Raw genomic sequence first — 26,310 nt, 5'->3', positions numbered from 1 at the left:
ACACGCAGAAATCCATTCCTAATCACCCAGTAATCAGCCTCTTAATTCACACAGCTCCACAGAGGCAAAGCTTCTGTAAGCTTTCAACACTACTTAGCTCACTAGACGTTCTCTGGCCCGGCTTCACGAGTAACCTGATGTGAATTCACTCACCACGAGGGTTTTTAAATTATTCGAGACGGCTGACAGCATGCATGACTGATTGACCAAAATACCCCTTAACAATAACACAGCCTGAAAAGCTCGCCCGTAACAAAGGAGTGGAGTTATTTTTAAAACTGAGAGCCTGGAGTACTGAGGCCAAGGAGACAATTAGTATTACTGAAAAACACAATATCGGCAACTGGATTCATTATTCCACTGTGTTCTATGCTACTGTGCTGACTCCAGATTTGAAGTAATACTGGTCATCAAACTATGATACTATCTCACAAAACCTTTTAAAACTTTGGAAAAATCTAATAACATTTACAATATGGCATAGGTACATAATAATGTTCTAATTAAATGCTTTGGGGTTAATTATTAACCCATTTACTGAAATGTTGTTGAATAACTTTGTGGTTTTTCCTGTGTGGAGAATTAGTAGAGAGAGTTTCCTTGGTTATATGTTGGGGATCACTGTCTTGCTTGCTCAGTTTTATCTTAAAATCCTTATCAAGAATGAGAATGCTATTCCTTAAGCTACATCAAGTCTGCCAGTATTTTATGCTAAATCATCAGTTTGAGGGCAACCTCATTCCTCCTCTAATAAGGGTGTGTGCAAAGACAGAGCATTTGATGTTGGTCTTATCTGACCGGATTGTATTCTTCTCAGTATTTTGTTGATTTGTCAAATGATCCAGCATGATTTTTCTTCAGCAGTGGAGTCTTGCGTAGAGGACAGGCAAAATTGTCTTCGTGTCTCGATACATTTCTTATTGTTGGCTCTGGAAAAACGGTTTATTCTAACTGCGTATTTATTGAAGAAAACATGGATTATGGGAATTGGTACCAATAAGTCACATTTCTCCCATAGTTTGGCTGGTCTTGTGACTTATTTTAGAAACTGCAACTTATGTATATATCTTTCCTCTTCATGACACATTTTTTGATTGATGGATAATGTCCCCCAGATGTTTAACAATTTCTAAATGAATATGACTTATAATCCAGCACAAGGTGTTTTTTTCTCCTCTTTATGACGTATTTTTTGACTGATGCGACTCATATAAAAGTATACTCTGGGGCATCGTGCAGTCTGGAAAATGAACAGCCAAAAATAGTTTGATTCCTGAAAATGTTTGACCTCAAAAGTTGTGCTTTTATCATAAAGTTATCACCACTTATTGATTTCTTGACTAATCTCAGACATTCTGGCTAGGTAAACTCCAAATATACCAAACTGTAGTGAAAGTCACTTAACCCAAAAATCCAAACTGACTCTTTTACATCAATTCAAGACAGGAAGGTCAATCAGCTCGGAAAATGTCATGGTCTTCATCCTTTTTATTAATTTCTGTCACCATCTCCACCGTCAAATGTCAAGATGAAACTGGCTCTCATGACGATTGCCTCGGGACATCAAGATGAAGATTTTTCTCTGCTGAAGATACGAAATTCATGTATGGAAATGAAATAATAAAGGAACCCTTAGATCAAAGCCATCAAGGATTCAAGCAGACATATCAAAACGTCAGCTGCTCAGGCGAGACTGCCGAAATCTGGCTTTCATGGACCCCTTTCCTTCAGTGAAAGCACTAATCAGGAAGATTGGCAGGAACTGGAGCCAAAGATCCTCAAGTAAAGGCAGGAAGTCCAGTAGAAATCTGTGTGTCAATCTGAAATGGCATTTATTATTTGAATCACTCAGATTACTGCTTCAAATGACCTCATAACACAGCAAAGAGGATCAATACTAAAATGGGTATGCATTAAAGTTAGGGTAATAAAATAAAAAATTATAGACTAAATGTTAGCTGTGCAACAAACTGTGCATATACTGAGCAAACTTCTTTGACACAAATTGAAGAAACACTTCTACAACAGAACAGTTTGTCCCAGTTTTATAAACCATTTCCTGCAAGCAAAACCTAAAACCTTACACAGCTAAAACACAGTAAAACCGAAGCATAATTGCGTCACAAATGACAATTTCATTTTATCATGCGTCTCATTTTGTATTTCATTTTCAGGTAATGGTTGGAAGGATTTATTTTAGCTGCATTCAAGGCTGTCAGAAATAATCAGTTTTGTACAAAAACTGATGATTACAGCGTCATTTCACAACAAATGCTGTCACGAGGGACTTTGCAGAAATTACATTTTAATTAAACAAAACAATAAATTTACCTGAAAACAGTGATCTGTGGAGAGGGATCTGGAGTGTTTCATAAAGGTGGCGCATTCACAAAACTATGAAACACAAGAATCTATAAAACACAAACTTAATATGCGTTGGCTCACAGTCTGTTGGAGCTGAATGTGCAATCATATTCAATAAATTAGAACATGTATTCACATGAGACTTGATTGTTAGATTAAAAGTACTATTTGAATATATCAACCTTTAAGCAAGTATTAACTATACTTTCCATTATGTCCACATTTCTGTGTTAAAAATGTGATTTTTTATTGTGTAATGCTTTAATCTTAAATGTCATATTTTCATTAACCGTGTGCAAAAAAAATCCTCACAATCATCAGCAATGAAGACTTGAAATTATCAATCTGTCATTTGGTTAGTTATCTGAAATGAGTGAACTTTTCAAAAATATTCTAATTTATTCAACATGACTGTATATCAAAGGTTGTAACGCCAAAAGGTGAACCTCAGTCTCAAGTCTTTTGATTGTTATAATTTTTCTTTTCCAGGATCGTTTTTAGTGCCATCCATCTTTGTAACAACTCTAACCAGACTTCCTTTCCAGGCTGAAGAGCAAACATTCCCCACAGGATGATGCTGCCACCACCATGCTTCACCAAGTTGATGGAGTCAGTTTTTTTGCTACGCATATCATTTTTAACATAAGCCAAAAAGTTCAGATTTGGTTTCATCTCATTGTTCCACATGTTCACTGATGTGTGTTACAAACAGATAGATGAATTTAGGACATAATGCGCCTGTGCTGCCTGTGCAGGGTTTGCCTTAATTTGAAATATCCTCTCAATCCCGTGTAGTTTACATTTCACCGACTTCCCAGGTGCAGCCTAAATATCTCAACATCATCTCTGCGTAGGCAGTGACCTCCACCATGGTGGGCGGCGTCCTGTGTGGCTTTAAGAAGTTCCTGGTTTGACCTCTCATAGGCTGCAGAGCAGCTCAAGCTCAAGCTGCTGAATGTAAAAAAAAAAGTCGGGATGGAAGTGATATAAGCAGAAGGAAATAAAATGAAGTCAAAAAAACAAACTTGTGTAACAAAAATGATGCATACTCCACGCCTCCGCTTGATTTATGTTATGAAACTGGTTTTGTTGAGTAACCTGGAACGAGTGTCTGATCATGATCATCAGCCGGGGCACAGCTGATCAATCAGAACGCACCTTCAACTATGAAATGAGATGTGATGGTGGCACTTTATGAAAGAGGAAAACTATAATCATATGCATTATTAAGTTTCCATGTTGCAGCTTTTTGTTTATGGGGTCTCGAGACGCCAGTCAGCGTTTGAATCTAAAGAGGAGCCATCAACATGTTGGAAAATGATCAAGCTGAATCGAATGGCGACACGTCAACGTTCCTCGCCACAGCATGAAGGTTATGTCTCTCCATCTGTCTCCTGCTTGCAGCAGCAGAGTTGTCATGATTTCCATCTGCTGGATTTTTTGGTTTGTGCTCAAAGAAATTCCTCAACAGACAGATAAAAATATGTTTCTATCCAAAAATAGATGTAGAAAAAGTTAAAAAAAAAAATGTTTAAGGAAGTAAATTTACATCTGGGTAATAATAGATTCTGTTTTGATTAAACAGCGGCTGCCATCTGTTATATTACAAAGGTTCAACACCGCATTAAATCACAGAGCTGCACAGCCGTCCTTTACATATCGGTCAGCAGATACTAGCATCTAGATATGCTAATGTTTGACCTGGACTATAAATAATTGTCTTCAGCAAAGTTATCGACATCAAAATAAGAGCTGACTGTACAGAGCTGAAAACGTACACCTTACTGGGAGCGTGAATAAATAACATTTAGAAGTTTCAAAAGTCTTATGAAGTTTTCAGCATGAGTTGAAGATAATTGTAAAATAAATATCTAATTTCTACAATATTTCCTGTGGGATTCATGAATTGGTTGAAACATGTATCCCTACTGTTTAAAAACATGGATTATGTTTTTGTTTTGTGCATCTTTGTATATCACAAATTAAAGTCTCCTTATGGAATTTTATCTTTTTTTGACAATTTTGAGCTGAGTTGGTAGCAAATGAGGGCTTATTTGGGATGATTTTATATGTATCAATATGAGAGATGCACGCATACTGCATATTTATTATTCAATCAATAAAGCAGTCACACAAAAGTGGATATTTTAAAAACTTAGAAGGCCTCGAGGATATTGAAAAGTAGGTTAAATGCTCTTTAATTATATTTGGCTGAAGGTTCAAATTGATGATATCTTCAGCATAATGACTGAAGAAAATGTTAGCTGTGTCAAATATGAAATAAAATACTTTATATTGGGCAAACCTCAATGTATGGCAGCTTTGAAAGAATGCTGGTTAACATCCTTTAACGCAACAGATCACAAATCCAAGGATGCATCTGAGGAATTTCCTGCTAATGAGTTTTATAGCAGCATGGTGATTATCAACGACACAGAGTCGGACAGAACCTTTAATTTATCGATTGTACCAGTCTCATTGTTCCTGTCTACTCCTCCAGTCTCAAAATGTCCAATTTACACCCTGAATGGCAGTGAGGCCCTGCAGTATTGAGCTGTGAGTAATGCTGCTGTGACCTCTGCAGAGCTTTTCTCTGCCATTTTCTCATTTCGTGCTGGGCTTTGAGGCGACACGTCAAAATATTGACAGGAAAACACACAAGGCCTTTACACACGGTGTGATAACAGCACCATGGCTGCTTGGCAGACTTGGGGAAAACAAATCTCTCATATGTGTCACTAATATATCAGAGGAACTGGAAAATTTGAAGAAACAATGGAAAGAATATTAAAGTAAGCAGCGGTCTTTGTGATTCGAAGGGGAATAATGGAAGTGGAACAAATGTGACAGAAAGCAACAACGTGACGGTCCCAGTAAACAATCGTCGCAAATGAAAAAGGAAACTTTAATTTAATTCATTATTTACTGCAGAAAGACGTGTCTATGGCTGCTCAGTGGTTATCACTGCTGTGTAGCAGCCAGAAGATGCTGGGTTTGATTTCTGACCAGAGTTCATTCTGCCTGTAGCTTGTAAGGTTTCCAGGAACTCCTGCTTCCTCCAACAGTCTAAAAACATGAGATTAACTGGTCTCTCTAAATTAGTGTGTCCGTGCGTTGTTGTTGATTGATAAACTAACAAAGGGCTTGATTTGTTTGACAAGGTGCAGTATGAAGGCAAATCGCTTCGGCTGAAAATCGAACCGAGTCTAGTGGACTATGAGGTCTGAAAACACCCCACATATGTTTTTCTATTGAAATAAAATTATTTCTGTTAAAGACAGTTTAACAAATTTGTCTCAAAGAAAACTATTTCAATCTCTTTTAGAAATTAACACATCAATAGAAAACTGCAAAATGAAATCTCCCATTGCTCCAGAAAAATGTAATGAGTCTGATTTACTCTGACTCTTGAACATTTCACAAATCATAATGTTCAGCTTTGAAGTAACAGGCTTGTCATGTTTTATTTCTTTCTACTAACTAACTCAAATGAACCAATGAACGTCCTATAACAGTTTCGATTCCACGTTTTTCTCAGAGTTATATGTACATGAAACCTTGCGAGGATTCATAAAAGTAAGTTGGACTGGAATAACACTGACTAATGTCTACAGCAGTGGCTTTAAGAGACAGAGTTGAGTGTTTTATGAAGAGGGAGCTGAATATAAACTGACAGCTGAAGACTGACAAGAGGGCAGAGGAAGCAGGTCTCCTCTTGACAGCGGAGACGCGCCGAGGAGCCGGGAGACGAGGCAAACTGGCCAGACGCTCACAGGAGACGCTCACACAGACTCCAAATGTCACTCGATGTGAATTAGAGATCTCTGAAGGCGGTTCGCCCAGAAAGAAAGGGTGAGAGGGGCTAACATTCCTGATGGTTGACCTTTTAACTTAGACAGACTATATTTCACATTTTGAATCCTTCATTCTCTGTAGCGCTTTGTTCTCTTTCACTTTTCTCTCAAAAACGTGAGAAAAAAAATCTACATCTGTACTGTAAAGAATTGGCGATTAAAACTCTATTTAGAGGAGGTTTTCCTTCTTTAGAATAGAATAATTGTTGTTTTGTTTTCCCAAACCGCTCCTCTTTCAAACAAAAATCTCCGTCAACTTTTTTTTTTGGAGACGCCAAATTGGATTCTCCCTCCAGGATCACAGACAGATGAGCGGCAGCAACAGTAAAAACGCACATTTGATTTGCGAACGTTTGATGAATACATCATGTTGTGACAGTTTTACTGTTGGAGTAGGAAATGTTTTAGTGTTTATTCAACTGATTAACTGATTTGAAATGATAATCTGCTGGAACAATTTGGAAAGACGTAGCCTAAAGCATCTTTTACAGTGAGTGCAAGGATAATATTTGTGCATGCACAAAAGATCTTTGTTTATGCCAAAGGCATGCAGCTTTTGTTCTGACTGTGTGTGTATCCTCTCTGTTTCTCACCCTCCACTTACTCGCTCTCTGTTGTTTCCCTCAGTTTTTAATCAACTGTTGGAACGCAACCAAAAACTTGGACAATCATAAAGAGTGGCAATCAAATATAAACAAGTTCACAGCTTTTTCTTTTTTTTTTTTCATAATAAGATACAACAATGCATCTCTGTTTATTTCTGCAATAAAAACGTGTTTATCCTCCTTATTGCAATAAAACCCAACATCAGTGAGATGTGCATCTCAGACGTGAAGCTCATTATGTTGTTGTTCTGCAAGAGTAAGTCTGTTTTCATTTCTCTCCTCTGTGCATGTTTGTGCTTGATTACTCACTTGGCTGTGTCCTCCCAGCTACACCACTGACTCTGGTCCAGTTCCTGCATGTCTAGCCTGAATCTGGTCAGGCAGAACTCCTCGATCACGAACTGGTAGTGGGCTCCACATCCCAGCGCGGGGGAACACTGAGCCACTGGTGAGAGCACAGTGGGGGGAAAAACAGAGAAAATGAAGAGAACAAAGAAAAAAAGGGAGACAGGAGTTCAAACTTGTTATGGATGTGATTATATCCCAGCAAGATGCAGAAATCTGGATTCAAAAATATATGTTTAAAATAATGTAGCACATGAGCTTTAATCATAGCAGTGATGTTCAAGTCACCACAGCTGTAACATATTCAGTAAATTAGAATATACTGTCAGATGAGGCCCATTACTATTATTAAAGGTGTTACAATTATTACCTTTTGAAAAATGTACAACTTTCATGCAGGTGTTAAACATACTTTTCATTCAGGCTACATGTCTGTATTATTATTCTTTTATTGGTATGATGTAATATTTAAATTTTTATTAACTGTAAGCGGAAAATCATCATATTGTGTTTCACTTAGTGAAAAAAAAATCTGAAATAAATTGACTTTTCAGTATTATTCTAATTTATTTAATGGGTGTGTATAAATAAAGTACACCCTCTTCACTTCTAGAGCTTCATGTGTAAAGACACATTTGAAATGATTTGGTGATATGAACGAAAACATAATAAAATACACGTGTTCAGTATTTATTAAACAAATATCTTTAAACATTTCATTCTTCTCAGCTCTGTTTGTGGTGATCTAATTGTGCTCTCTGCTGTTTTTCATGTAAATCTGTACTTCTCTCCATCAGCTATACAGTCTTTTGTCTCTCTTTTATATCTGGACAAATATCTGCGCTTTTATTTAATAATTATTGATAACTTTTAACCTCATTTGCTGTTACATTCCACCAGATTCTCTTGACACCAGAAAGATTGAGAGTTGTTTTATATTTGATTTTTTTTTTTAGAATAATATTGTCATTATTCTGTGTTTCTTGTCCCTCATCTACTGATTTGAGTTTGAACTTGACAAACAAATAACTTGCAGCCTGGTTGTTTTCTTCCCACTAATTCATGCACTTTTTCCCTCCCAGTGATGCTTTCCATCCTGCCAACCAGGAGTTCATTCCAGAACAACCTCTGAAAGCTGTTTTCCACCCACTTCTCCACTCCCCTGCCTCTGCTCTACCTTCACTTTGCTCATTCTCCTCATTAGAGGTTAATGATAACTCTCTGTTCTGTACTAAGCTAATGTCTGGATCTCCTAAGTCGTCTATCTAAGAAACCTGCATGGAGCTGATACTCTGAAAGCTGTGTGCTGACCTCGGAGATGTTCAAAGAAAACACAATAATTCCAGCTGGTTTTAAAGGTTATCAGTCATTTTATCCCCCGCCAGTTTGCAAAAATGGCTTTTTACTAAGATAAAATTAATAATACTCTTAAGGTCAAACTATTTTCCATCTTGCAAACAAAACTCCTTCATATTTCAGTTGCTTCACCTACATTTCTTTGCAGAAAATATTAACAAAACACCAATTTAGGCTTCATTAGACATGTTTTCCCATTCAGACTCATTTTATAGGACGTATAATTGTGAGGTACTCATTTCTTAGTTTTGGTTTGGGAAAGTTTTACAATATTATCACTACCATATAAACTTTATTTATGTATTACATTTAAAATTATGAATATAGACATGCAAAAACAAAACAAAAGTAATAGTAAGAATATACAAAATAGACATTTTTGTCTACCAAGGATGGGAGTGAATAATATATCAGAGAGGAAAACCATTTCAAGATTTTAAAGGGACAGTATTATGTATTTTCCAGGCACATACTGCCATTTTATAGCACAATAAAGTAACTATTTTATCTTCAGTTGTCATAAAAATACTATATATGTCAAACATGACAAAAAAAACTACAGATTTTATCCATGAAGCTGTTTGCAAAGTTTTTAGGAGCTTCGGACTGAGAAACAGATGCAGATCCATCAGGTGTTTGCTAATTTCTAATTTGGTTGTGTTGTGCCTGTACATTCATGTACAGTATACATACATTCACAACACAGATTAGAATAGGATTGGTAAGAAACCAAAAGAAAAACTTATACACCTTCTGCAACTTTTACATTTTCAAAAAGGAAATTTTGCAGGACTTTGACCACAACTGCAAATGTTTTTCTCTTGTCACATCTTGAGCTTTTTAACTGTATGACAACAAAAACAGAAAACATACAAATGAGACATGACTAAGGCACATTGATATAGAGTGTATAAATCCATAACAAAGAAATAATTTAGTTGAAAGAGTCTAAACTGAAAGTAAACCTAATTGACAAACTACATGTAACTAGTTTATAGTGAATTAAACACATGAAAACTTAACAAATGGACATTAACTGTCTCATGCAGGGATTGTAATTTTAGCTTTTTTGTTTTACTCTAAACTGTACTTCCTGTTAAATGAAAATTTGTACAAAACCTCTGGACAGAGAATACTATTTATGGTGAAACACATCTTTATAAAAGCATATCAAATGGAGAAGTCTCTCAGGCATATACACATCCTTATATGTCAGAGAAACAGACTGCATGACCAGAGCCAAGCAGTTTGCCGTAAAAAGAAGACCTCTGGCAAACCCTGCAATCATAAAGGCCAGGTGGCGCGTTGCACAGGCATCCAAATAAAAAAAGTTTTGGAACAACGAGATACACACACATCATTTGTTCTCTGAATATCCTGAACTAGACAAGTCAGTGACCTGATGATAATCTAGCCGTGTTGCAGTCCACTTCCTGAAGACCAGACTGAAAGCACTTGGCGGCTGCAGACAACTTCACTCAAAAATGTACTTTAATAAAGGTTAGACTTTGAGTTAGGAATAAGCAAATGGAAAAGTGTTCTTTCCAGGGGTTCACCAGTAGGGAATTGTTGGACTATTGGGTTAAAGAAGTTCCACCGGTTAACTTTTAGTTATGTTTAAAGATGTTAAATTTAAAAGTTTTGACTCCACTTATGAACATAGATCAAAAAATGTTAAATATTCCCTGTGGGAGCTGAATGTTAGAGAGGAGGGAGGATGGGAAATGAAAAAGAATGTCATGAATATTAAACAAAACTTGTTCACATTTGTATAAAGTGGTTGGTATTAACCTCGTGACTACCAGTAGTTCATTTTTGTCCTCTGTAGAGGACATTTCTAAACTAGAATATCTCCCACCCCCTGCATTCTACTGAATTAATTCCTTTTGGTATCTTGAGAGGACATTTAGGGCTTTTCAATGATGCCAGATGTGAAGGGGTGGGGCTTTTGTACCTCCCTTTTTCTCATTCATAAAAATGACGTTCATCAGTAGAAGCACATTTTATGGGGAGAGACAAAGTAAGTGCATACAACTTTTTATTGTGCAAATTTTTGTTGGCATATTCTAAATAAGTCTCTAAGCAGCATATTAAAACATTCTATAAATTATTTTTGACTGTATTTTATCATAGTATTTAAAAGTTGAAAAATTGTCCTCTGTAGTGGACATTTGTAATTATTTTTCTGTTTTTTCTGTATCCATCAACCCATCAATCCATCCATTCATCCATCCATTCACCCACCCATTCGCCCATCCATTCATCCATCCACCCATACATCCACCCACTCATTCATCCGTCCATCCACCCATCTATTCATCCTCCCACCAGCTCATCCATCCATCCATCCGTCCTCCCACCAACCCATCCGTCCTCCCATCCATCCATCCATCCATCCATCCATCCATCCATCCATCCATCCATCCATCCATCCATCCATCCATCCATCCATCCATCCATCCATCCATCCATCCATCCATCCATCCATCCATCCATCCATCCATCCATCCATCCATCCATCCATCCATTTTCTGTACACCATTGTCCCTTAGTGGGGTTGGGAGGGTTGCTGGTGCCTATCTCCAGCTAACGTACCGGGCAAGAGGCGGGTTCACCCTGAACAGGTCGCCAATCTGTCGCAGGGCAACACAGAGGCAAACAACCATGCACACCCACACCTAGGGGGAATTTGGAGAGGCCAATTAACCTGACAGTCATGTTTTTGGACTGTGGGAGGAAGCTGGAGAACCCGGAGAAAACCCACGCATGCATAGGGAGAACATGCAAACTCCATGCAGAAAGACAGCGGGCCGGGAATTGAACCCAGAACCTTCTTGCTAGGCAACAGTGCTCAGTTTTGTAAATGTGAAATTCACTCATAAGTTGATGTTTGGATATTTTCTTTGGGAAAAAACTGGTTGCCATCAAGGTTCAATTTCAAATGTAAGGGGTTCCGATGTCCACTGTAGTGGACACATCATATTTCAAAAATTAAAACTTTTTTCCCCCAAAAAAATGTTTTAAGTATGCCAATTACATTACAAAGATTGTGGAATTAAAAAAAAATGGTGATTGGACAATTTTCCTGGTAGTCAGCTGGAGAGTCTTTGCTCCAGTCTACAGAAATCTAGTCAGGGATGGAGAAAGAATGATTTTGAGTAAACAGAGATAAAGAGGAGAAGAGAGATCATGTTGGTCATTCCTGAGAAATGCTCAGAGAGAAAACTGAACTGTAGAACTGAGCAGTTTGTTCAACTTAAGGAAAAGTGAAGTGTGCTGGAAGGCAAGCTCCTACCTCCCACATGTTCTGACTTCACCACATTAAGAGTAAAATACTCCCTTTACTTATTATCAATGTCTTCATGAAGGGAAAATTGGTTTTCAGTCCTTTCCAAAATAAATACAGTTACTGTGTTTCTTTAAACTCAAATCAATCAGGGTTTGGACAAATAGGTAGTATTTTTCTAGTGATGTAATTGTCCATTATAATTAACCTTGTCCCATTCTGGAAGTTTATATTATTGAATCGTTTTCATCAGCCTTACAAACCAAACCATATGAAGGATGATTTGGAGACCCTGTCAACAATCCCAGCATTGTTTTTCTTTTTATTCAATCTGACATGGCTGCTATCTGTCTATTTTTATTAATACACAAATATTCACTTGTCCTGATTTTCTGGATCTATGAAAAATAGTTTTAAAGCACATTGTTCTCATAAGTGACAGAAACTTTTTCCAGTCAATTCCCTCACTGTAAAAGTATTTGTACAAGGGAATCTTCTAGTGTACAATGGGCCCTGAGGCTTACTGTGCATTAAACATCCATTCCACTTGAGTGGGCTAATTGAAGCCTGATAATGAAGGCTCAGTAGAATACATGCTGATGAGCAAGAAAGCCTGGAGGATGCAAGAAATTGCATAATCATGCCAACAGTTTGGGTATACAATGGAGATATAAGTTATTGTTAGAAGAGAACAGTGGAGGATTATCTCATTGTAATCACAAGCAGCCAACAGTTTTTGCCTGAGAGATAAACTGTTGAGCTACTGTGGAAAAAGAAAGTCATGGTTGACCCGGGGTGATTGGACATATTATCCTTTCTGCTCTGTTTCATTTAATTTTGACTCCATATTGACTCAGTGCAGAAAACGCCAGGCTGGGATTCAAACCGAGGACCTTCTTCTTGCAAAGCAACCAACTGCTCCACCGTGCAGCAGTAGGTAGATCAGTATTGATATATTCAGCACTTATGTAAGCAACAAAAATAGTGTTTTATAAAATGCATTCCCTACTATCCCTATCAATGTTAACACGTGATTAATCTGAAAAGTTGAACACATTAATGCAGATTAATTGTATAACCCTAAAAGCCTCTCCAGCAGAGGGTTACACGGCCTTGTACTGCGGTCAACAATGAAAACGCAAGTAAAAAGATGAGTGAGGAGAGTCAGACTGTTGTGTCTGGGTAGAAGTTTCACTTTAAAAAGATGCTTTGATGGATGTGCAGATAATACAGAGCCTACCTTTTTGCAAAGGTGAAAAATCTTTCCTCCAAACACAACCATAAATATTTCTAAATTACATTTGAAACAAAATGACTTTGTTTTTTCTTAAACGTCCCTGAATATGAAAACCTGGAAAACTTAGATCTTTGGTTTGAGACAATAAAACATTTTTTTTGAAAATGTGCATTTTTACATTTCAAGTTTACAAAGTTAAGCATAGTGATTAATCTTATTAAACACTAAATTATGATTATATTTTTTAATTGACTGACAGCACTAATTACTTAAACTAATTTTAAAAATTTCTCTAATTTCACATAAGTGCCATAATGTCACCAGAACACAAAGGAAAAAAAGTCATACTCTGTTGTTGGACTTGTGATGAACTGTAAAAACACAAAACCATACCAAATACTTTTTGGTTTAGTTTCTAGTGCAAATATCTTAGTTCACTTGAAATGAGACAAAACTAAGTTATAAGTATCTTTTCAGCAAAATACAGGTGATTGCTTTAAGTCAAAAATTCCTTTATATTCATGAAAAAGTACTACTTCCATTGGCAGATTATTTCACTTGTCATATGGGAAAAATGTCTTGTTAGAACTGCAGTAGTAGCTGTTCTGTTAATAGCAGCATAAAGGTCCTGGGGGCTTTTTGCACAAAGTTTGCATGTGCACAAGTAGATTCTCAGCACAGCTTTCTCCCACAGTTAAAGAATAAAACTCTAAATTGTTTTTGGTGTGTGTCTGTCTGTCTGCATGGTAGTTTGTCCGTTTGTCTCTATGCTGCCCTGTGGTAGATTGGCTACCTGATTGCTTGCACCCTGCCTTTCGTTCATTGATGCCATTGAGGCAACAGCCTTCCCCCATGGATGGATGGATGATAATGGAGGAGTGGAAATACATTCTGTTGTCTTAGTGGATGCTCCCATCAGCTATTTTTATTGATGGTAGGAAACAAACCTTTAAGGAGGTGTTCAAAACCAGACATCTCCTAAAAAGAAAAACACCTGCCGGCACTGCTTCCATCAACATTTTTCATCTTTACACCAAAGTATCTGTTTTTATCATTTCATTTCCCACACTGTGACTCAGTTGTTCAAATCAATGTTGTCCTCCAGATACTCATAGTGAGGCAACGCATGATGAACCTGAAGTGAAGGGTACGATTGACTGAAGTTTTCCTTACTTTTTCCCTCCAGCTAGTTTTGACTTGAAACTAAAAATAAAAGTAACCTTTCATGCTTAAGTCAATTTTTATTTTATTTACATTTTTCTTGATTGTTACTGAAGATGGGAAGGCTGCAGCTAGGCAAAGTTTAAATTTTAGTAATAAATAGAAGAAAATAAAAACTGAAAAAAGTGTCAGTTGGACCATTTTAATTTGCTCTCTCTACTAAAGATGTGAATTTAAAAATAAGGGTCTATTATCTAAAAATATCTCTGATCATCAAATACACTAAGCTTTGTCAGAATTTAATATGAAACTGTAAACTGTTTACTTTATGGAAAGTCAGGGATTTGCTTTATCATTAGATCTGTTGTTCACTTTTGGTCCTTTTGACTTTAGAGCAATTTTGTCTTTTGCATTCGACCATTTCAGCCTCGAAATCAAAAGGTCACATGTCTAGTGCAAACCCAGTTTGGGTATTTCAGAAAACCTGAGCTGCCCTTTCAGATAGGAATTAAAAGGAGATAGAAAGTTCTTAATAAATCTTATACTGTGTGTTTGAGCCGATGTCTGATGATCACTTAACGGAAGGGGGAGAGTCTGTGAGGAATGGGTGACGGGAAGGGAAGATGTCTCCTCAAGTCATGGCACTTTATGTGGAAAACCAGGAAATGTTTGACATTGATGAACACTGCAAGATAAACTGGATTAAGAAATCTGGGACATTTGAGAGTAATGAAAAGCACAACAATAATAAATCAGGAGAAATTTTCTTGAAATTTGGAGTTGAAACCTCAATGTTTTTCTATGTTTAAATCATTTTCTTATTCTACATCTTCTGCAACAGGGATTTTCTTGTTTTTTTTCTGTATTTTCTGTATTCCTGTATTTTCTGCTGAATCATTTCTGAGCGCAGAAAATGATAATCTTCCACAGTGACTCTCGGGGGGGGGATAGATATAAAAGCAGAATTTAGGTTTATTTTCACATATCGCTGTAGGAGAAGAAGAGTTTACAAAAACATTCAAAAAGAAAAACGCTGCAACAGATGCTTTGTGAAAAATTTAGGTAATCTTTGATGAAACAACACCTGATAATGTATGTATATATATATATATATATATATATATATATATATATATATATATATATATATATATATATATATATATATATATATATATATATATATATGGTATATTATACCTGCTGCTATAGATGCTAGCAATATCATTAGTTAATAAAATATTTACTTGTGACTAAAAAGCATTTTATTAAGGTGCTTAGAGAGTCAAAGCTCAAGAGATAATATTCTCAAAATGTTCCACTTCAGGTTGGTTTAAAACTCACAAATGACCAGATGCAAATCAGATCAAACATGGTTCTAAAAGAGGGCAATTTACATCATGTTCATTTGTGGAATATGATGTTTTATTTTTTTTATCTTTTTTATTTATCTTTTTTTCTTTTTTTTTTTTTTTTTTACAAAAGGACAGTTTCATATGAGTTTTGTGACATAAAACAGCAAGTCAATGCTTCATCTGCATGTTCTCTCTTCAACTTATGGACAGTATTTTAGTAAATACTGTCCATATAAAGGTCATATAACAATCTGCACATCTTATCTGATAGGGCCTTCACTACAATCTGTGAGAAGTCATCACCTTTTTGTAATGCAACAGCACATTACATGAGAATCAGATGATAAACACTGAGGACGTGAAGCTGTTTACCTGCCTTACACTTTAAGAGCTTAAATTTCCCAAGCCAGACAGAGTTTCATCATGATAATGTAATAACATCCTATTCCACGTGCGTGTTATTGCATTTATTGTCGCCAGTGGAGCTTTCAGGATTGACCAAGGCAAATGTTTCAGCTGCAGGCTTACACAGGAGTGAAGAAAGATTAATGAGTCTTAATTCCTTTATTTTCCTCATCTAAGAAGCAGGATTTGTTGTGAGGCGAGGTTTGAAAGAGGACCCAAAACCAGAAACTGATCGTGGAGGAAATGAGCAGAGAACTTACAGGTAAACATGAGGAGAGCAGGAAATGGAAACCGGATGAGCGCAAGAGAAGGTTCCACTTATAAACAATGAAAAAGAGGAGCTTGAATACTGAGGCAGGAGAGAAGAACGACGTAAGAAACAGGTGAGCTACTTAGGAGAAAAGTAGAAAAGCTGTGCAAGAGGACTGAACAGGGGAACCGAGGGAAGGAGATAAATAAATACATATCACACAACTCAGATACAAAATGATCTACAAATCAGAAAGACAGAAAATTACAATAACTTTGTGCATTTAACAAAAATGCACAAAGGGAAGAACACAAGAAATATATATGAAACTGAGCAAAAAGGAATAAATTATGTGGTGAGATCTTCACAACAAAAATAAATGGACACACCAAGCCGTTTTCTGCCAGTATGTGTCTGAAAAATGACCCGTTTGAAAAACCTCTAAATCGTTTGTTTGCTAAAACTTTTATTTAACCGTTGAGACTAAAATTTTATTTTACAGGAGTGTCCTGGGCTGTACAGCAGCAGCAGTCATGAATCATTAAAATAGTCACAATTGGTGAGCGCTGCCCCGTTACCTAGCAACCGTAGCTGAGCCCTGCCCATCACCTAGCAACCAGGAGGCGTGGCCAGCAGCAGCTTATTTGGATTTAAAGAGACGAGAGGCCCTAAAACAACTTATTCTGAAAGGAGCTCATAACAGGCAGAACTGACAAATGTGTGTGAATCAAAATTTGCTGTTGCAAATTTGTATCTAAGGGCAAGTGACAGCAGATCAGTTTCTGTCTGTTTCACACTTTGCAAAAAAGATTAGCCTCCTGCAGACTGTTGAGTTATGGATGAAGCAGCACAGTGTGAATTCTCGCTGTGTCAAAATGAAAAATATAGGCAGTGGAGCAGTGCAGCTGTTTTCTTTCAAAAACTAATTAGATGCCAGATCTGCTCCCAAATGAAGCAGCAGCATCCCTCTGCCACTTTGTCTTTCTTTAGTGTCACTTCCACACCAGTGTTGAGCAGGAAACCTTCATCTTGTTGCCTTTGAACAAAATCATTTCTGACCACTGCAACCCTCTCACCTCATCAGCCATCCAAACACCCACTCCTAAGACTTTTCACCACATTACAGTCATGAATCATCTCAGTTCATGGAGAAGCAGCGGAGAAGAGGGAAAACGCCATGTGCCTCTCTTCCCACCTCTCTGACAGCTCAATTTAGACTCTCTGAACGTACACAGATTTTATGCATATTTTAAAAAACCCACACATTTTACTCCTTCCTGCACTAAAACTTCATCTGTTTGATGTTTCTGCTCAGAAAAGTTTGGATGTCTGAGCACAACAATTGATTTAACTTTGCATTGCTGTTTTTTTTCCTTCTTTTTATGCAAGGGTAAACAAATGTGGTTAACCACTTGCTGGATTAGCAGAGATGGGAAAAGTTGAAAAGTTTGGAGTTAGCACAGAGGGAAGTCAGAGCTGACAAGATCAGATTCCCAGAAAGTATTTATATTATAATTTTCTGCATTTTCAGGCATGATGGTTAAAAACCACATGGTTGACCACACTTCTCTGATATGGTTGACCATATCAGAGAACCTAGAAATCTTGAAATCGTAAAAAACATAATTAAATCCTAGTTCCAGTAACTTTGAAAGTAACTTTTCTGACCCAACAAGCCGTTCTAACAAGTAGGGATCACTGCCTTGTGTAGTTTGATCACTGATTTCTTTTTTTTTTTATGTTGGCAAAAAATATATTTCTAATGGGAATATGTTCAGAAAATGTGGTGCTACTTAATGGGAATTGTCAAAACTTGCTACAAGAAAGCAAGAACCAGACCACCTGGGTAACAAAAGGGGTTGTTTGTGAGCATAAAGTTAGACTGGTAAGAAAATTATTTCTTTTTAACAATTAGTTTGTCTTCTGCTGTGTGTCTGCTGTTGTCCACCGATCTGTTTGTTAAATTAAATCAATAACTGCTTTCCACATGTCTCTTTTGTGTATCCAGTCATGACAATTAGCCACTGCAGAAATTAATTTTATTCAGTGTCTCCAATCAGCTGCTCAGAAATTACAATTATCTTTGTTTTTTCCTCCTAACTGGAAGCAAAACATCCATCTTAATCTCCAATGTAAAAACTTGCAATCAAGCTGGAGAGTTTTTCCATGGTTACTTTTTTCTTGGGTGGTTATTGTGATATACAGTGATGTCCAGGTTTGATGTTGTATACATGATTTTCACAACTTTTGGCTGCGTTTTCAGCTGCACTGTGCTTGCTCTCTGTCTCGTACAGCTTACTTCACATATTTCTCAACCTGGAACATGGAAAATGTGAACTACAAGATGATCTTATCATTTTAAGAGAGGCTGCAGCTTGAGTACATCCTTTGCCAATATTTAATTCTGTTTTTATTATCCTTTCATCTTCTCTTTCAAAGGAATGTCAACTTCTTTATCTGCTTATACTCTCAACTGGTTATTTCAGTTACTGGTTGTCCTTGTAACACTTAATGCAGAGAAATCAGCAGAATGTACTGTTCCTCTCAAAGCCAGCAAGAATTTGTGTCTTCATCGCTCATGGCAAGTTCTAAAATTTTGTACTTGTTTTGTTTTTCTGTTCCTCAATTCTTCAAAAAAAATGCCAGTATCTAATACAATTTCTTTTTTTTTTTTTTTAGCCAATTAAGGATATATTTTTGGACAAATGCATGAAAAAGATGTTCCCAGACAAGCCATAAATAAAAGTTGATCATTTGGTTGCCTTGCTTGTCATTGTGTTTTTCCATCTGATCAGAGATACTTTACTCTGCAGCTTGGCACTGCACTGCACCAACGACAGACAACAGATTCACATGGCCTCAAAGCAGCAAGCCAGGCTGATTTACATATCTGTGGGTTCACAGTATATTAAATCAGGCAAAAATGAAGAGCAACGTCCAAGCTGTGGTACAGTATAAACTTAAAACTCTCATGTTACCAAAACATTTTAGACAATTTAAATGAACTAGAGTGAGTTTTATTCTTTGGAGAACAACTTTGTTTTATAGTATTTTTTAATAAAATGCTACTATTATTTTTTTTACTTGTTCACTGGCATCTTTATTATAATTAAAAGTCAACCATGGAACTGTTCCTCAATAATTAATAACCGCAATATAGCAGCATTGGTTTCCTGTTTAAAGTAATAAAAATTACAAATCAGTTTTAGATCTGTAAATTATTCTATTTTTACCCAAAGTTATACTGCCATACTATAACTGGAGGAAGAAGGAGTACCCAGAGAGAATCCACAGGGAGAACATGCAAACTCCATGCAGAAAGACCCCGGGCCAGGAATCGAACCCAGAACCTGCTTGCTACAAAGGCGACAGTTCTACCAACTGCACCACTGTGCAGCCCCCTGAACTATTTAAAATGTAAAAAGTTGAAAAGAAAAGGTAGGAAACAAATGTAAACATGTAGTTAGTCTATTATTCTAAACTGCTTTGATCATTTTCTAAGAGCATTGATCATTTAAGAGGTTGTGCTTTTAGTTACCATGGTGATAGATTCAGGAAAACGTAAAAATCACAAACTGGACCTCCTCGCTAAGCCGCTAACTCTGCTTCATCCCCCAGCTGAAACAGGAAGGCGGTGACAAGATCAGAAATCTTCATGAGCACAAATTGCTCACTGGACACAACTTTGACCCACATCCCCACAGAATAAGCTCATAGAGTTAGTTTGTTACAGTTGAAAGCTTCACAAGTCGTACATATCATTTGTTTTTTAAGAAAGACAATCCTGCTCGAGACCAAATCACATGGCTAATTTTTTGGACATAAGTGGTCAGACAAAATGTTTGAATCTCACATAACAATTTAATTTATATAGCAACATTATGAAGTACAATTATGAGTTCAGAACAATAAAGTAAAACACAAACTATGATCAGTCACCTAATTTCATGGTAAATTACTGTAATTCACATTTTTGTCATGAATGACAAGGCAGCAAAATCTGTAACGAAATGTCAGAGAAATTTTATTTGCTTGAGTGGCTACAGATTGGTGAAAATTTAAAATGCCAACCACTAACAGAGCTGTTTGTTTGCATACACTGATGTTAGTAATTTTACCTGTCAGTTTATTTTTATCTACTGCTGATTACTGTTTTTTTATTTTTTATTTTTTTAGATTAAATAAAAAACAAACCAAGAGAATAATGGAATCATATTAAATTCTATATTTATCATCCAATCATATCATTTCTCTGGATAAAAATGAGGCAGGTTTATTCACTGTGTCATTACACCAACATCAGAGTTAATGCTCCCTCCTCCCACCTTTGCTATCTGTCCCAGTCAGCCAGCTGGAAACTCTGGACGTCTTCATGCAGAATCAAACATCCCGAAAAGCATTCACAAAATTAAACAGGATAGCTTCAGAAAGACATGAAAATGAGTCGTGCACATCTTTAATGTCTGCAGTCTGGCATCGCCGCCATGCACCCTTCCAACTTTTAACACATGCTAACTGAGATGCTCAAAATGTGAAACGTGTACATGAAGAGAGGCTCATCTTAAAGGCTCTGAACGTTGTTTTTGATCCTCCTCCTCCCTTGCAAACTGAGTCCCAGCTGCTTCCTTAACGTCTCCACACATGCAGCTCCTCTAATTGCTACAGAGTTTCTACTGGCCCATCTGTTACTGTTGCTCTCAAAAAGCAAATGTCACAATATGCTGACCTTCTCATGACTAATGTAACAGCAGGTTGCAGAAGACGTAATGCTGATTTAGCAACTGTATTTGTACCAGGGCTGCACAACATGTTGTGTCTACAACATCGCAATATCAGTATTAGCATGCTTTGAACTTGTTTTAAAAACAGATTTGCATCATTAAGGATTTCCTCTGTTGCTTTTTTTCCACATGTAAATGTTTCAGATCATCTCAGATCAGCTGATTAAATATGAATAGCAGTTTTCCAAATAGGATTTTATTTATTAAAGGAAAAAACAACATGTAAACTACCTACTACCTAAAGCCTGTTTGAAAATGTAATTATACCGAAGAGTTAGCTGTGATTAACTCATATTTTGGTTCAGTTTTACTAGCCACACTCAAGCCTGATTGTTGCCAGATCTGTAAATTACAAAAACACTTACATAAATACTGTGTGACACCATGAAGCTAAAATATCTGAAAAAGCAACTAATCTTTCCCGCGTCTGGACATGATGACTCTAAACTTTAACCTAAACAGATTTCGGCTTTTCATGTGTACAGCAGCTGTTTCAAGTGAATACTTTTGATGTGGTCTAGTCAAAGTCTGGACTTAAATCTGATTGACCTTAGGAAGGCAGTTTATGCTTGAAACCCAGGAGTTATCATTGTTTGTTCAGTGATAGCTTCTGAAGTTGAAAAAAAAAAAAATCAAGAAGAATGCTTTCAAGAAACTAAAAACGGGGCTGAGAAAATAGGATTTACTTTCCATATTTTCCTCGTTACCGGAACCAAAAAGGCATCCTAGATTTATTAAACCACATTAAAAGCCCAGAATGCAGGCAAGCATGCCTACTAATAAATGGTTTCTCTCATAAGAACATAATCCATTGAGGTAAATGAGATTTTTATCACAGGGATTGTTACTGATCCCATATAAAACCAAATTGATTGCATTTATAATTGATTTGGTATTTAATAAGGATACAGATGACTGCAGCAGAGTAATTGGTTTTTATCTCGCTCAAGTGGGACGTCTCCCTCAGAACGACTGTTTTTCTAAGAAGTAAGTTCATAAGGACTTGTCCTGTCCTAACATTGCTGCTGTTGTGTCTCTAGTGAAAGAGTTTGCTTAATATAGCTGAAACATTTCTATAATCAAAAAGAAATAAAACACACCACATTTTCTCTCCTATTTAAGAGTTAAATTTAATGTTCCCAGATATATTTTCATTTTTATTTAGTGCTTTTATACCCAACACCAAAATGAAGAAGCAGCAGTTGACCTTTGCCCCCCTGCTGTGGCTCATCGTACTGCCAGCATCTGGGAAGCAAACTCCACTTGAATGCATCGCAAAACTGACCTTTACCTGAAATCTAGACATGAAGAGGAGGACACAACCCTGCAGAGCCGAGCAGGAGTCCATGCATTATTCAGCATAGAAACTTACATAAGGTCAATATTAATTCACTTATAAATATCCAAAATAATTCTTCCTTAGATGCATGTTTTTATGTGTTTACACTCAAAAGTTTTATCTGGCATATAAACAAACAGAAACGGTTTTGCAACTCAGAGGCGACTGATGTTGGACCATATCTCCAGAGCTATTCTGACTGCTAATTTAGCATTTCTAAAATTTTTGAATAAACACTTCTAAATTCCAGAAATCCACACTCATAACTCTACTGTATAGAGCTATGAATGCCATTTTCACTTTGAAGAGTTTTGAGTTGGGAACAGTTTGACAGTCAGATTCAGGTCAGAAAGTCTCATCCTCTTCCTTTTGAAACAACAACAATCTGACTTCTAAGAGTAACTTTCATTGTTTTTTTTTTCTACTTTTGTTTTTATTCATAGGTCAATCTGTTACATTTTTATAAAGACATCAAGATTTATTTATTCACAGCTGATCGTCACAAGTTCTGCTTTCCCGCTGCCACCGTCCAACCTCTGCACATTCAGGTTTGCCCACGTCCCTAATAACTAGAGCAGCAGTGTGTGCTCTCTCTGACAGACTGCACACATTTATTACACCCTGCAAACAGACGCACCTTCATATCGCGCCCTGCATGACGCGTCCACACACCGAAGTAATGTGCGCTGCTACAATTACTGCAAAGATGGTGCTTTTGTCTGCGCGTTCGTGTGTGCCTGCCACATTCATCTCTGTCAAGTGGAGCTCCATCTATCAGCAGATTATCATTACAGTAAGCAGGGCTTTCAGCACAGATAAAGGTCTGCCTGTACTGGCTCTGTTTGGTAATAGCATTCAATTAAAGGGGATAAAGAGCCACACAACAATAGGATGATGCGCAACACCGTGGAGGATGTTATCTAAAAGCTCAGTGGGGAGTCAACGGGAAGATTGCAGATTGTGTCGTGAAGTAATAGTCATTTTTCTTGTCTTTCCTATCACAGGCTGCAACATTTTGAGGACTTTGTACATTTTCCGTATCCAGTTTCATACCATTGAAATGCTAGTTCACAAAATAGTCGCTCAGCAACTTTTCAACAAGCAACTTAAATTAAAAGTAGATTTTAAAAATTGGGCAGCGGTGATCTCATTCATAATTAAACATTCTGACTGAGAATAGAAAATGAATAATTATTGCATTAATATTAATCTCCTGAAAGGAAATTAAGATGGATTTCAGAAGAGACAGAAATAAACCTGACCTCACAAGTCCGGAAATATTTTTAGTGTTCTGTGGAATATCCATGAATCTGAGCACAATTTTAAAAAATGTAAATTTATCCAAAATATATATAAAACCTTTATGAAGAGCAGTTCAAGGAATGTATTTGGATTATATGTGCAACATCATCACAAAGCAACATGTAATTGTGAATTGGTAAAAACAAAAGTCATAAAAGGTATTCAAAAAATGTAATAAAAAGTTCACTTTCTTTTCAATCCCATTTAATCTAGCCTGACATAAAATAAAGGGCAACCAGAGATATGTAATGTTTAGTTACATTTACTTGATTCATTTTTTAGAAAAAATACATTTAGAGGTAATTTTACTGCACCATACTTTTAACTTTTTACTTGAGTTATATTTTATGAAGTATTGCTAATCTTGCAAATGTAAAATGTTTCAATGCTCTACCAGCATACTGCAGAAATACAAAATCTTACAAAGTAATTTTGGTCTAGCTTCTAGTGCTAATATCTTAGTAAACATTTAATAAGACAAACTTACAAGTAACTTTAAGTCAAGATAATTTTCTCATGTTATAAGTGAAATAATCTGTCAGTAGAACAAGTTTTTTTAATCAATATTAAGAAATTATTTACTTGAAACAAGCTTTTTTTTTAAAAAGTTACTTATAAGTTACTGTTATCTTACATAAAGTGCATTTAGATATTTGAACTGGAAACCAGACCAAAAATAGTTGGAAAGATTTGAGTTTTTGCAGTGAACCAAGAAACTTCACTGAATTAAGGCCAATGTTTGGTTATATATCTGATGTTATTATTATAAACATATCACTGCTATCTTTTTATAAGGACAGGAAGCTGCTGCCAAACAGGATATTATTCACCAAAAGGATCATGCAAATTACAAGCAGAAGGCTGGTCTCTAAATATGAAGATGTATCATTCAGTCTGGCCATTTTCATAAAACATATTTATGTGGGGAATATGTTTTAGATGGGCTAAAAGAAACTCCAAGAGGCTGCGAGTGTTTACCACAGCTACAATAACAAAGCAGGAGGGGGGTGGGGGGCATGTGGTTTATGAGAACAATTACACAACACATAACCACGACTTCAGAGAGAGTGGAAAGGTCCTGAGCTGCATAAACACAGAAACCATCCTTTGTTTTATTGTCCTGTGACGGAGCGAGTGCATCCATGCAGGCGGCAGAGCCCCACATCGAGTGGTGTCAGAGGTTTAAAGAGAGGTGAGCAGAGGGCTGCTAGAGCCAATGAGGTGGAGAGAGGGGCTGCAGGCTGTCTGGGTTATTTAGAGACACAGGAGGAGAGGGGAATTCAGCTTTGTGCTCCACTGTCAGATTGTGTACATAATGTAGAAAAGTCACTCATTTGGGTCATTTTTAGAAATTTGTTGGCTACACAAACAACAAATGGCTCTCAGGGTTTGTTTGTGCATATTATCCTCTGGATAATATGGAAAGGTTCAAGTTTGGTTAGGAATGCGCTGCTATTTTTAGGCACAAAGTAGCAGGTCAGCAATTACTAGAAGGGTTTGATTGCCGTAATATGAATTATTACTGAGAATGGGATACTTTTGGACATTGTTTTTTTTATGCAGATGTAAATAAAAAGAGATAAACATACATTTTCATGGGTCATTGTATTTTGAGAAATGTCTACCACATGTTGTTGAATGAAAACAATCGCCGTGGTGACCAAACTTTCTGCCACCAGAATCAAAATCATTGTGAAATGCAAATGCAATGCAAACACAAAAATGTTTTTGTTATAACTTTTTTCATTTTATTTATCAACTCAGGAATAAACTAAACATGCAAAATTTTATGGAACAAACTGAATAGTCAGATATATGTAGAAAAATGATCAATAAATCATTTTACATAACAAAAGCAGTTGCCTAATTTTTAGGATTTCTTTTTTTTTTAGCCCAAGCAGCTTCTGAGTAAAAGTTTCTGGATGTTTGTAGTTAAAGACCTAGAAATGAGTATTTTTTTAAATTATTTTAAGATGTTCTTTGTCTGTTAAAATGTGGGTGTAAAGATAAGAACAGACCAGGTTTACTCCATTCTAAAATTGGAGTCGAGAGCCACAGAAAATCATTCAGCGGGCTGCAAATGGTCCCTACACCACTGTTTGGACAGCCCTGTATAGTGTTTTGTTATAACACACAGGAAATAAAAATCCCAACAATATGCAAACATTAACTGCAGAAGTACAGTAGAGCTGTTAAATGGTGTTAAATCATCTGAGAAATGTTAAAATGCTTAGTAAATTATCAAAGTGAGCACCTCTCAGATTCCAGATTGGACTTCCTGACCTGATTACGTAAACCAGACCATGCAGTGAGGTGATATGTGCCTGGCAACATCAGCTTTAGTTTATGTTTCCATACTGATAAACACCTGGAGGACACACAGCATGCATGATCACGCCCACTGATGTGCTGTCAGTGTTTGCGGTTTTAGAAAATATCACCTCAAAACTACAGCCGCAAAGACTGGAAACATTCACAAAAAATAAGCTTAAAGGCAGTAAATATATTCCTGTCTGTTTACACCGATGGGAAGATCACTTTTGGCTGTGCGTGCTAGAAACCTCGGAGCGGTAAATTTAGTACTACAGCGCCAAACTCGCTGATGGACAACAGCCAGCTCATGGGCTGTTTTGGAGGTTGTTTGGGTGGGAGTGAGGTTCGGGGGGCCGA

The 26,310-nt window shown here is 36.7% G+C and overlaps 1 protein-coding gene across 1 annotated transcript in view; it reads right to left on the bottom strand.

Moving 5' to 3' along the window:
• Positions 1-26,310, bottom strand: part of ramp1 (receptor activity modifying protein 1) — a 56,852-nt gene that overhangs the window by 10,962 nt on the left and 19,580 nt on the right. The window contains exon 3 of the mRNA XM_008402391.3: positions 7,133-7,268. Within this exon, the coding sequence (XP_008400613.2) occupies positions 7,133-7,268 (136 nt within the window). The remainder of the gene's footprint in view (positions 1-7,132; positions 7,269-26,310) is intronic.

Source organism: Poecilia reticulata, chromosome 2, assembly GCF_904066995.2.
Source record: "Poecilia reticulata chromosome 2, P_reticulata-male-v2, whole genome shotgun sequence".
NCBI lineage: Eukaryota > Metazoa > Chordata > Actinopteri > Cyprinodontiformes > Poeciliidae > Poecilia > Poecilia reticulata.
The sequence above is the reverse complement of the archived record's forward strand: the minus strand, read 5'-3'. Positions and strand labels throughout refer to the sequence as shown.